We start from the raw sequence: 12,537 nt of genomic DNA on the forward strand, positions 1-12,537 counted from the left end.
ACACGACTGGTTGATTAACAACACACCTCATGGGTGATTAGCAACCTTGAGGACTATCAACCATCCCATGGACCTATAATAGTCCGGAGTTATTAGCAACTTAGTTCACATAAAGCAGTAACCAATAGATAAGACCCAACTAGTCAACATATACTACCACACAGGGAAGTATAGTGAGAAGACTCACCTCACAGATAGCAGCTAACATACAACAACCTACACACCAAGTAGATAAGTACAATGAGACACCTAACAACAATAAAGAAGTACACTCTCAGTTTATACCCTAAAACCCTTAAGTTGACTAAAATTCAAATATGTTCAAACTCAACGGTCAAAGCCAACCTTAGCAGGTCTCCACGTTGTGCCTACTCATAGGCCACATCGTGGACGCTACATGGAAATACAATCGATACCCCCCGGTCGGTACGTCATGGCAGCGAGAATGTTACGTCATGGGAACTAGATTTTCCACATCTTAATGTATTCAACTATAAATCTGTTAAGTCGCTTCTTTCAACTTTCCAGAAGGCTTCCTAAGGTCTAATGTATCATAAAGCTTGATGCTTTTCAGCCATGCATGTCCAATACAAGTCTAGATCTCCAACTTAGGTCAAAATGGGGGAAAATAACACCACAATCTCATGCATGAAGCTCAATGTAACACCCTATTTCAGATCATTTTCATTTTGGGGTGGTGATCAACGATTCGGTATTAGCAATCTTAGGGTCCTTGAAGAAGTTAGTTTTAGGCTCATTTGGAGGTAGATGATGTATGTTGGATGATTCGGGTATTCAGTTTGTGTTTTGGAGGTAAAGGGTATTTTGGTAATTTTTCATCTCGGGCTTCCATGGAAATGGATGTTTATTTGGGATATGGTAAGACGGGTATGAGTTTATTAAAGCATAGAGCTTTCTGTTACCTTTTCATGGATATATGGATCGTCGAAATCGGATGTGTATCGAAGAAGTTATGGCCTTTGAGTGTGTAGGGTTTGAGGGGAAACCTTAGTACGCGGGGTGTACCTAGGGAGTATGTGGGGCATACTGTTGTAAAGGAGGGTACGTGAGGTGTAGTGTGGATTACAGTAAGCATGGTGTGAGGGCTGATCGAGAATGCGAAGCCTCGTACGTTGGGCGTACGAGGTGTATGCGGGGCGTATGAGTGTTAGAGGAAAACCCTAGTTTTAAGTGATTGTACCCTATATAAGCACATTAAGTCCTTAGGGTTGGCCTCTTTACCAACCTCTAATCCCCAAAACCCTAGAAATCATCCTTTAGCCTTCATGATGGTATTTTAAGCTCATAGGCTTCAGTTCTAGCTTGTTTGAGGTAAAAAGCTTTTAACTATATCATTGATGTTTTAGATCTAGCATGTATGAGTTTTTGGTTCATTTTGGTCCCAAGAGTGAGATCTAGTGGTTTGGTACCACTCCAGGAGCTATGAGTTTCCATTCTTGGTGTTTCTGAGGTTCTAAATGCATAAAGTTTCCCCCTTTAGGGTTTGGAATCACCCATGTATGATTTGGTGTCTATTTAGTGAAAGTTTAATGCTTAAGTTGATGTTGGGTTCTTTTGAGGCATGCAAAGTCATCAAGTCAATGACTTTATGGGTCCAGATGTTCCTTAAGAAGTAGATATGTTGTTTGGACTCCTGATCTAGAGCATTAAGTGCTTAATGTCGAAAATGGGCTTAATGGAGAAGTATTATGGGTGTACAAGTCTGTACGTGCAGCGTACAAGCCAGATTGCATGTACGCTTAACGTACAGCTGAGTACGCCCCACGTACTCAGTCAGGAGGGTTTTGCCCTTTTAGGCTTCGTGTTGGATTTCCTTTTCGGGTTTGGGTGTTTGGATTCTTTTAGACCATCTCACTATGAGTGTCTTGGTCTAGGAATTTTGGTTGGGCCTTATGGTAAGGCCCATGAAAGGGGTTTAGGCCCAATTTGGAAAATTAGGCCATGATCGGACCTTGGTTGGTTATTTGGGCTTTTAGGCATATCAGGTTATGAGTTTGAGCCTTGGTCTTGGACCAAGCTAGGTTAGGGGTAAAATGGTTTTTTGGCCTTAAGTATGGATTAATGGTTATGGTTTGGAACCCAATTGATAATTGGGTGTTATTTTGTTTTGTTATTGATAGTTCGGGGAATCTGTCAACCAGCAGCCAGGGATTGTCTGTATGTTTCAACAATGCGAGGTGAGTCTCCTCACTGGGTTTAGCGAGTGGAAGGCACCAATGTCGGCCCATGGTTTTATGTTCGGATGTTTGATGTATGTTTGACTCTTCCACACGTTATATGATGATATGTTTATCGGGCAAGACCCGATTCCAAGAGAGGCTTGAGGAGGATATCTTATGTTAATTATCAGTATATGTCTTATAATTACCGGGTGAGGCCCGATGTCGGGCGGGGCTCGATGACTGTATGGAATGCTATAGTCATTATGAGTATTGCATGTGTTAGTAGGTTGTATGTTTATATTATTATATGGTTATATGACTATGTATGGATCGGACGGGGACCAATGTCAGGCGGGGCTTGGTGAATGACAGATCTGTAATTTGATCAGGGCTTGATGTCGGACGAGGCCCAAGGCCCAGTGGGACTCGAGACCGGGCGAGGCCCGATGGAGGGCGGGGGGGGGGGGGGGGGGGGGGCGCAATATATGATTTATGTATGTCTGGTATGTGGTATCTTGGAGAATTCATTAAGCTTTGTGCTTACGGTTTTCAGTTTATGTTTTAAGTGCTTCGATTTTAAATTGAATAGCTTTGGATGATTGTAGAGCACACACCACATGTTTCCGCATTCTGTGAATTACTCTGATTTAATGATGTTTCGCTAAATCCTAATTACCTTGGTTTTATGGAGATGTTATGAATTGTCGACTAATTAATCTAAAATTGAAAATTTTATGTCATTATTTTTGGGACGTTACACTCAATATGCCAACAAACTCCAGATATATGACATATGTATACCAAGGGACCTCAATAACCCATAAAGCTGTTAACTTTATGGGATCCAATCACTCCTCTCAACCCAAACATGGAGAACTAGGTAAAACCTAGATCTAAACATGCTGTAATGGGAAAGGCAAAGACTTTATCCCTCCAAAAGGTTAGAAATTGAGTGAAGACGCAAGATCCAAGCTGGAAACAACTGTAAAACCATCAAGAAGAGGTCCTTCCACCTTCAACCTTCACAAAGAGACTCCACACACCCAAAACACATAGAAAAGGGAAGGGTTGGGGTGAGGATTCGTTTTCAAAGAATGAAGGCTACCAAATGAGGCAACCCTAGAAGTTAGTGCCTTTAAATAGGGCACCAAACCTAAAATCTAGCGTTTTGGCCCAATTCATCTATGTGTCACGTTGTGGTGTTGTAGAGATATCTGTTCTTCCTCATCTAATGCCACGTCGTGGCCATACATAATTCCAAGTTTTAAACTGATTAACTTAAGAACAGAGTTCATGCAAACTGGATGTTACAATTATTTTTAAGTTTTACATGATGTCGTTTTTAAGGTTTATCTTTATTTTTCTTGTACAAATATATTCATTTTTATGAAAAATATAATGTGTTATAATAATAAAAAATATATGTTATTATAAAAATAACAGTATGTTGCTATTTTATTTTAAAAATACAAATATGCGGTTTTAAGTTAAAAATAAAAATATGTTTCAGTTTTAGTTTTATAATATAACTACAGTATTGGTTTAATATACACTTTTGATATTTAGTTTTAAAAAATCATTTAGTTTACCAAATTCATGAAACACAAACCTTTTAAAAGTATAAAATATTTTTTTCCATTAGATAAAATATATTAAATGGAATTAATGACATATTAATCATATGGTTAATTATTTTAGCATGTGTAGCAGCGTAGTTAATTATTAGCTGACAAACATTTTTTAGTTTTTCTTTGAAAACTTTATGTTTTTATCAGGAAATATAGTCAAAGTTTAATAAATCTAAATAAAATTTTTAGTTAAATAACAAAAGTTATATCGAACCAATATAAAATTTACGGCAGTTCAATTTTAAAACCAAATCTGAAACATATTTTTATCTTTAACTAAAATTTGTATACTAATGTTTTTAAACTAAAATAGCGCAATACTATTATTTTTATAATAACATTTTTTTATAATAATACATTATATTTTTTTCATAAAAATAAAAATATTTGTATAAGATAAGTAAAGATAAATTTTAAAGTGATATGACGAACAAACTAAAAGTAATAATGATGTTTTATAATTCAAATGTTTTAGATAAGAAATAAAAACCATCAATATTTAATGACGCATTGTAGTTTGAATATTTTAGATAAAGTGTAAATAAAAAAAATAATTTATATATTAAATAAAATATATTTTCATGATAATTTAAATTTATAAATTTTACTTTTTTATTTATATAAATATTAAATTTTCTATGTTTTAGTTTTTCTTTTCTTTTTTATTTAATTTATGGTAATTAGTAGAAGATTTAATTGATTTATTTAAAATATCATAAATAGTACTTGGATGAAATTTCATAAATTATCCTTAGACAGGTTTATAAAATAATAGAAATTGTTCTTATCTAAAATCATTCAATTTAAACGGATCCATCTAACAAACATTTATAATAATGACTGTTTACACATAAGGATTGCTCCAAAAAAAAACTATCCATGTAAAAAAAAAAGCTTCTACTATATAAAAGAAAAACTAAATTGAATTAGGATTATTTGTCAAATTTTATCTAAATTAAATTTGTCAACAAAAAAGAAAAAATAAATCTCAATTTATGAGGCGGTTTGTAGTTTTGAGGTGGTCAGTATCATCTAATTAAGCACGGATCCAGCCCAGACTATGTTGTTACCATTCAAAAAAATGTACTCTTTTTTTTCTTTTATATCTTCAATCGGGTGAAAAGGAGTCCGATGGAGGTTGTTGATCACTCACAAACATTGGTCTTCTATTGGTTAAAACACATAGGATCAATAGGGAGTACCGATGGTGTGATTGGATTGTGTCACCATTTGTTCCTTTATAATGCGATGTATTTTTTTGATTCCTATTCCTTTTTTCTTTCTCATTCGGTAATTTTTTTTGCTGGGCTCCTCTAGCTTCTTGTGACAGCGTTAGCCATTTCAAAAAAAATTATGGATGTAATTAATGTGCCATCAGTGGATGCATTAACATTTATGGATGCTATTAAAGTACATTAAAATATAGTAAAAGTATTCAGATCTTATCATTATTTATACAAAAATAAATACACACCCCATGAATTTTGTCTATCCTCCAAGTCTTTTCTTCTTCAGTCTCTCAACTTTTTGATTTCTTCCTTCCTCAACCCTCACTAGTTATCCCCCAAAGAACCTTAAAGCCGACCCCAAAATCATTTGATTTAGTATTATGTTCCACACCAAATTAAACCGGTAATTTCTTTTCCAGTTCAATAAAACAATGGAGTTTTCGGTTAATCTAAAGATAAATATGGTGCAAGTTTATAGGAATACAACCTTCAGTTGGTGAAATAGCAAAAGGTATATATTGGTTCCATGAACATGAACTCCCGTTTAGATATGTCAACAACAATTTGCAAAAAGTTTTTGGGAGAAATGAAATTTGGTTTTCTCAATCTTATTCAATCATAATTCATAATCAAAGAAAACCATTTGAGTTTGGAAGCTTTGTGTTGTATCTTGTTTTCCTCCTCCTCCCTTTTGATTTATAAATTTATTGTTGTATCGGTCGTCCATCTATTCTATGTTGATATTCGTTTGATACTGGCAAAAGAGAGTTTAAGTTAAGGTGGAATCAATTTCAAGATCATTCATTTAATTGCACTATTTACACAATAAGGGTTGGTTGACATATTAGCTGATAAATGATAAAATAATAGTGTTTGCTTAAAACTATTAGATGACAAATGTAAAACAATACAAACTATACTAGTACTTATTTCTCATTTGAAATTATATAATAATAATAATAATAATAATAATAATTTAGATTTATTGTTTCAACATTATTTATTCTTTCTAAAAGCAAAAAAAAAAAAAAAAAAAAAAAAAAAAAAAAAAAAAAAAACAAACAAACAAACAAAAAATGTATATATCAATAATGTTGAATTATAACCACATGGCTTCAAGCAAATCACCACCTTGCATCATAATAGCATTCATAACGTTTTTGAAGACTTTTTCTTTATTCATATCACCTTATCATTAACAAAATCTATATTTTTACGAACCTTAAAAGCCTTTTTAAAAGACCAAAGATTGTGGTGGAGCTTTTCTCTTTAAGAAAAACAAGGGGAGCCATGATGTGAAAATTTTACATGCGCTACATTAGTCATTAGGTAAGATATGACTTGCAAAAGGGTATTTTCGTTGGTATATGACTTGCAAAAGGGTATTTTCGCTGGTCATTAGGTAAGACATGACTTATAAGTAATTTATTTTTATTTTCCAAAAAGGTATTTCCGTGTAGAATTGACTTCCTTAGAGACAATTCAACATTTTGGTGAAGATCATAAACATTTTGTATTGTTTTCGCAAGATGTTGGATTACCCTTAGGCTTTTAAGGTTGATTACCCTTGTTTTCGCAAGATCATAAACATTTTGTATTGTTTTCGCAAGACTTGGATAAGGACAAGACATGTTGAGTTTGTGTTTGCTCTCATAAAACATAAAAAATAAGGGGATGTGTTTCGGGTTAAAACTCTAACCTTGATTTTGAAGATAACACAATGGTGACAATACCCTTAGGCTTACCTGTTTAAAAACCAAACTTATTATGATTAGCAACAAGGGTTAGAGAGAAATCAAACCCTTTACCTCACTTCTTTCTTTAATAAAACTCGAAAACATCAATTTCATTTACTTTCTTCTGATTTCCACAAATTTCCTTACTTTTCTCTCGTTAAGTTGAACTAGAGAACAGGGTGTAAGTTAAACTCAATCTTAGACTCAGTAACTCAAACAATCGTCACCTTCAACTCAATCTTGGTAACTCAAAAAGTCTTCACCTACAATTATATTTTTAAGAGACCGATTTGAATTGTGTTTAATCACAAACTGTCCAATTCTTAAACAAGACCTATAGATTCCTAATACAAGAGTCCAAACCAATGATGGATATAACAGAAAAATATGGCGTATTTCCTGCTAAGACCATCTCCAACTTTAATACTATCTTTTACACGAAACTTATAATTATTATAATTATAACTTAAAAGATAATGCAGCCACTAAATCATCTCTAACTCATTACATTATACATAACATTAAAAAGAATATTATATTTATATTGTATTTTATATAACTTTTATATTGTAAAATATAGTATCGATGAATTGTGTGGATGAATTGTGTGACACTATATCTAATATTATACAATCACCAACACTATACACCATATATAGTGTTAGGTTTAGGGTGTGTTGGAGAATTTTAATGTAAAAATGATTTTAATGTAAGGTTGAAGATACCCTAGCCCGTAAGTTACTTGTTTTAGTGTCCAAATGGATGGAGTTCAACACCACTTCTCCACTCATTTGTACCTTACTACAAACCCACAAACCCAGATCAAGATATTCCAACCAACTGTTATGGATCTGGATCAAAGTCTGTGCCATCTGACTTTCATTTTTTTTTTTTTTTTTGCCAATTTTAGCATAACATTTGTTTTTATAAATCTAGTCCAAGTATTTTTCACAAATTTTCCACAACCTTTTCTTTTTAAGTTCATCCCATCTAGCTTATTCTTTTTTATTATTACTATTATTATTATTACTATTTGTAATTTCCTCCGAACTTTAACCATTTTATAAATTTGGTCCAAATTATTTTTATTAACTTTCCTTAACTTTTTATTTTCAACTTTGTTTTTATACATTTTTAAAACTTTTTTGTTAACTTCTTTGGCATATCATTGTTTTTTACAAAAATCATTCTACATCTTCTTCTTGTTTTTACAATTACTTTATGTGAAACTATTTTTTAGTGTTGTAACTATTTATTTTTGTTTTCATGTATACAAGGTTGTAAATACATATACAAAATAATTTTTTACATATTGATTTTCACCAGTCAAATGTAGATTTTTATGTATAAATCAGGGTTATCAATAGGATTGTATGATCCTACCACCCTGCCTATGAAAATCTTATCGGATCATTATATGATCATTTTGTATGCAAGATCGTAAACAAGATCATAAGTGATGGGTTTTGATAACTGAAAATGATATTTTTTATAAAACAATTTTAAGAACAACTGACATAAGATTTTTCTAATAACTAGTTTATTTGTAAATCATTTTAATAAAACCACCGAGAGGATCCACATACATGAACTAGAATGATAATAACGACCCTAGAATGTTTAAGAGATAGATTTGAAGCCTTTGATCCCACTTTGAATTGGGGACTTAATGAAAATAACAAAAATTCAATAATAGAATTTTTGTACAATGTATCCAACATCAAAAGTAAAACACTTAGAATGCTAGTTTTTATCTTGTATAAAGTACTAAAGAATAAACACTTTATATCACCAACACTTGCAAGTAATTTTCAAAAGAAAGTCAAGAAGAAGAGCTTAAAGAAGCTACGTTTTTAGTGAAGAAAGAAGAGAGAAAATGCAATCTTTACGCATTCTTTTATACTCTATACAAGTCAAAAGTTTCTTTATTTAATAATTTAAAGTATTCTCTACACTTTAGAAATATGAACAAAGGTGGAAGATTAGCAAGCAACATCCATACTTGAATAAAATATTTGATCATGTCCTTTTAAGCAGAGGACAAAAGGTTATGCTAGTTTCTTTAACCAAAAAACTAACTAGTAAGTCAATAGTTTATCAAAATGTTCAAAACTTTATACATGATTTATTAAACCCTATTATATGATATAATAACTACTTTGTTTTTAAATTATTATTTTCACAAAAACAATAATTATTTCATAATTAAATACAAGAGTTTATTATTTATTAATAATTATATTAATAACAAATATTCAAATTGTGTCAACTTGATAAAAATGTGACTCTATATGATCATATGTTATTAACATTACTATTCAATAATAATTATTGAGCATATAGAGATCTAACAGGATCTAATCCGATCAACACCAATCCATAAAAAATGATAAAATTTGATATGGGTTTTGTTATTTTTACATGTTTACTAGGTGACTTGTCTCCTTACCCAAAGGATGATCGAGAATATCCTCATTCTTATACTGTTTTGTGAACCGTAGATGACCAAAGACTCTAGAATTCATTTTCTCCTTGTATGTTTTGCCCTCACCGATGACAAAATTTGAGATTTAGCTTTGGGTTGTTATTAATTTCTTCCTTCAACATTTCAAGCTCAACAATAGAGATGAACATTTTTCCATTTTTTTTTTCTTTTACTGCTCAAGGCATTTTCTTTGAAAGCTTGAGAAATTATAGTTTTTAATTGAGCTACAAAAATTAAAATTCTTAATGATTTTTTCCTTATAGTTAGAGCAAATAACATGAAAGATGTAAATTCTTATTGTATTGTATGATAAATGACCAATCATAATACTATTTTAAACTATTTAACCATGGTGTTAACTACACACATGATTAGTTACCTTTTGAGCTATTTAACCAAAAAATACATGATAAAAAGTGTTATATATAATCAATTACCTTTTATATCATTTTTGTTGGGATCTTAAGATCCCGATTTTACAATCTCAGTTTTGCAAATTTAAAAACGATCCTACATATGATTTTGATCTTGACAACCATTGTATAAATGTTATTAAACCTATCCTACTTTAAATTTTGTTTTGTTTGCTCTACGTATACAAATTGTTTGTAGCATTGTAGAGGACTACGCCTGACAATCTGCCGTGTTCGGGTTGGCGGGTCGCGGGTTAGCGTGTCAAAATATACCAACCCAAACACAGCCCATTTAATTATACAGGTCACAGGTTGGCGAGTTTGGAACATAAACCCATATATGACCCGTCAACTCATTTATTTATACGAGTTCACAGATTAGCAAATTTGTAGGTTAGATTTGGGTTCGTATATTCGTAAGTCAGATTTCATAAATAAAATTGATAATTAAACATGAATAAATTTTTAACGCAAACATATCCAAATTTAGAAACTTAAGTCTTAAACATCCAAATGAAAATTATAAACATTCATGAAAACATGTTCAAACTAAAACATTAATACAAACATAGATAAATTCAATCGCGGACGTCGACGTTGTTCGATAATGATTCAATCGTTCATGTCGTTGCTTGTGTAGGATATTTAGATTATTTAGGGCAAACACCAAACGTGTTGCAATGCAAATGAACAAAATGGTTACCCACAGGTCAAATGATCAATGATATTGGATATTTTATCTTAGTATAAAGTATAAAATGTATATTATATAATACTTAATACATTTAAAAAATATATAACTTTTTTATTAAAATTCTAAACAAGATGGGGGGTCAACCCGTATATTTTTTAAGAAACTCATATATGATCTGTTTAATAAAAGAGTTAAAAAAAACTCAATTCAAACCCGTTTATTTTATGTCGTGTCAAGAATTGTCAGGTCTGTAGAGAAGGCTACCAGTAAGTTTAATGTTACTACATAAGTAATTGTATATCAATAAATTTGTTCTTCAATGTTGACCTTTCGGTCATGTAAACCTGTTTATCTTTGTTTATCTCGTTTCCTTTGTAGCTAAGTTTTGTTATGTATACAGTTTTAATTTTAACCATTATTATATGATAGAAAACAACTATGCTATGAAAAGTATATTTTGTAGTTTTTAGATTTTTGGCTATAATAGTTTCGTATGTTGGCAAGTTTGATCCTATATAAAAACAAATTATAAAAGTTGTCCCTTTAATTTACATACAGATCCCTGTGTTTTTTTTTTCGTTTTTTACATTTGAGTTTTGGACTTTGACCACAATACTTTTGTATGTTGGCAGGTTAGTTCATTATTAAAGTGGTTAAAATTATAAGTCTTGCTGATGTCCTTGGCATCCATTTGAAAGTGTTTTATTAAGGAACAAATGGTGTTAGTATTCAACTCCCAACCTCAAACAAAGCCCATCCTATGGGGTTTCATTTTAGTTACGTTTCAGTTTGAAATTGATACATTTCATAAGGATCTTTTACACAAAACAACATCATCAAGAGATATATGATCAAACAAATCAGATCCTACAGATTAAGCAAGAACTTAGTAAAGACAACATGATTATACTTCAAAAACTTATAGCTACCTAAACATTTTACTTTAATACGTATCAATAACATATTCATACATAAATACAGTTGTCTTCATGAAACAAGTCCCAATAACCTTATTAACCATACTACTTAAAGATTGCAGAACTCAAATCGCAAGCAAATGAAGACAACAATTTGTTGATGATCATCATTTCATATGTGTTGATGTCAGCATCAAATAGGTATTTGTATATACCCCCAAGAATCACTGAAACATGTTAAAAATTCTGTCATTCACCCTAAATTTCTAATCTTGATTCGACCAATCAACAGAACTCTGAATTGGGTAATCATCGAGATCAAAATTGAACGAACTAATAACACATAGCTTAGATTGCTAAAAGATAGAAAAACCATCAATAGATTTATAGAATTAAACGCATGAAAGCAGTGCCAAAGTATACAAGTCAACACGTAACTATCTAAAAAGATAAATCATCGACAGATAGATCAATAAATCACACATAATTGCAGAAATACAGATCCAGATTAGGGCACGAACATACTCGTTAAGCAAGTGTATAGTAGCGGTCGCGGTAATCGTCACGATCTGGATTGACTAGTACGATCGCATAGAGGGCATAGATTATCCCGGGAAGATAACCCAGAAGAGTCAACAATAAGCATACAAAGAACTCCGCCTGAAACAACAATAGAGTAATTCAGTCAGACATTTTCACGAACAGGTTGCGTGCATAAAAGGGGGCTTTGGTGGTGGGACTTACGGTGCAGCAACCGTATCGGAGACAAACTCCGAGAGGAGGAAGAAGAAGTGCAAATATGATTTCGCACAACAGAGCACAACCTGATGACATTTTTGTGTGGAAGGTAGATGTTTGGGGTGGAGTTGATTTCGATTGAATTTCTGGATTCAAATCGGCGTGAGAAATGTCAGATGGAAAGCGACGACGACCGGTTTTCACCCTTAAATTTTTATCATTTGACATTTCGTAGTATTATATTTTTTTCTATAAATCTTAACAGTTAAGATTTGGACAACAACTAAATTATATAATGTTAATGATATTGTTTTTGTCATTTATCGTCCGGATTATCCAAAAATAGCCTTAGCAAAATATGAACCAACCCATAAAATAAGAACAAATCGAAACAGAAAAACCAAAACCTGTAGTGTGGTTTTCATATGGAAAAACCAATGTTTCACACTTTTGTGAGGTGTTAGACTCAAGCGGGGGGTGCGGTTTCTACCGCACTCCTTGCCACATAGGCAGG

The 12,537-nt window shown here is 32.0% G+C and overlaps 1 protein-coding gene across 1 annotated transcript; it reads right to left on the reverse strand.

Annotated features, from left to right (window-relative positions):
- Window positions 1-11,110: 11,110 nt before the first annotated feature.
- On the reverse strand, window positions 11,111-12,253 carry LOC145013093 (PMP3 family protein At2g24040-like). Its single transcript, XM_078971893.1, has 3 exons — window positions 12,030-12,253; window positions 11,811-11,945; window positions 11,111-11,512 (listed from the first exon to the last, which is right to left on the reverse strand). Exons 1-2 carry the CDS (start codon window positions 12,249-12,251, stop codon window positions 11,814-11,816), a joined length of 354 nt encoding a protein of 117 aa, XP_078828019.1. The 5' UTR covers window positions 12,252-12,253; the 3' UTR covers window positions 11,111-11,512; window positions 11,811-11,813.
- Between the last annotated feature and the right edge of the window lie 284 nt (window positions 12,254-12,537).

Source organism: Lactuca saligna, chromosome 8, assembly GCF_052625555.1.
Source record: "Lactuca saligna cultivar CGN05327 chromosome 8, ASM5262555v1, whole genome shotgun sequence".
In the NCBI taxonomy this organism is placed as follows: domain Eukaryota; kingdom Viridiplantae; phylum Streptophyta; class Magnoliopsida; order Asterales; family Asteraceae; genus Lactuca; species Lactuca saligna.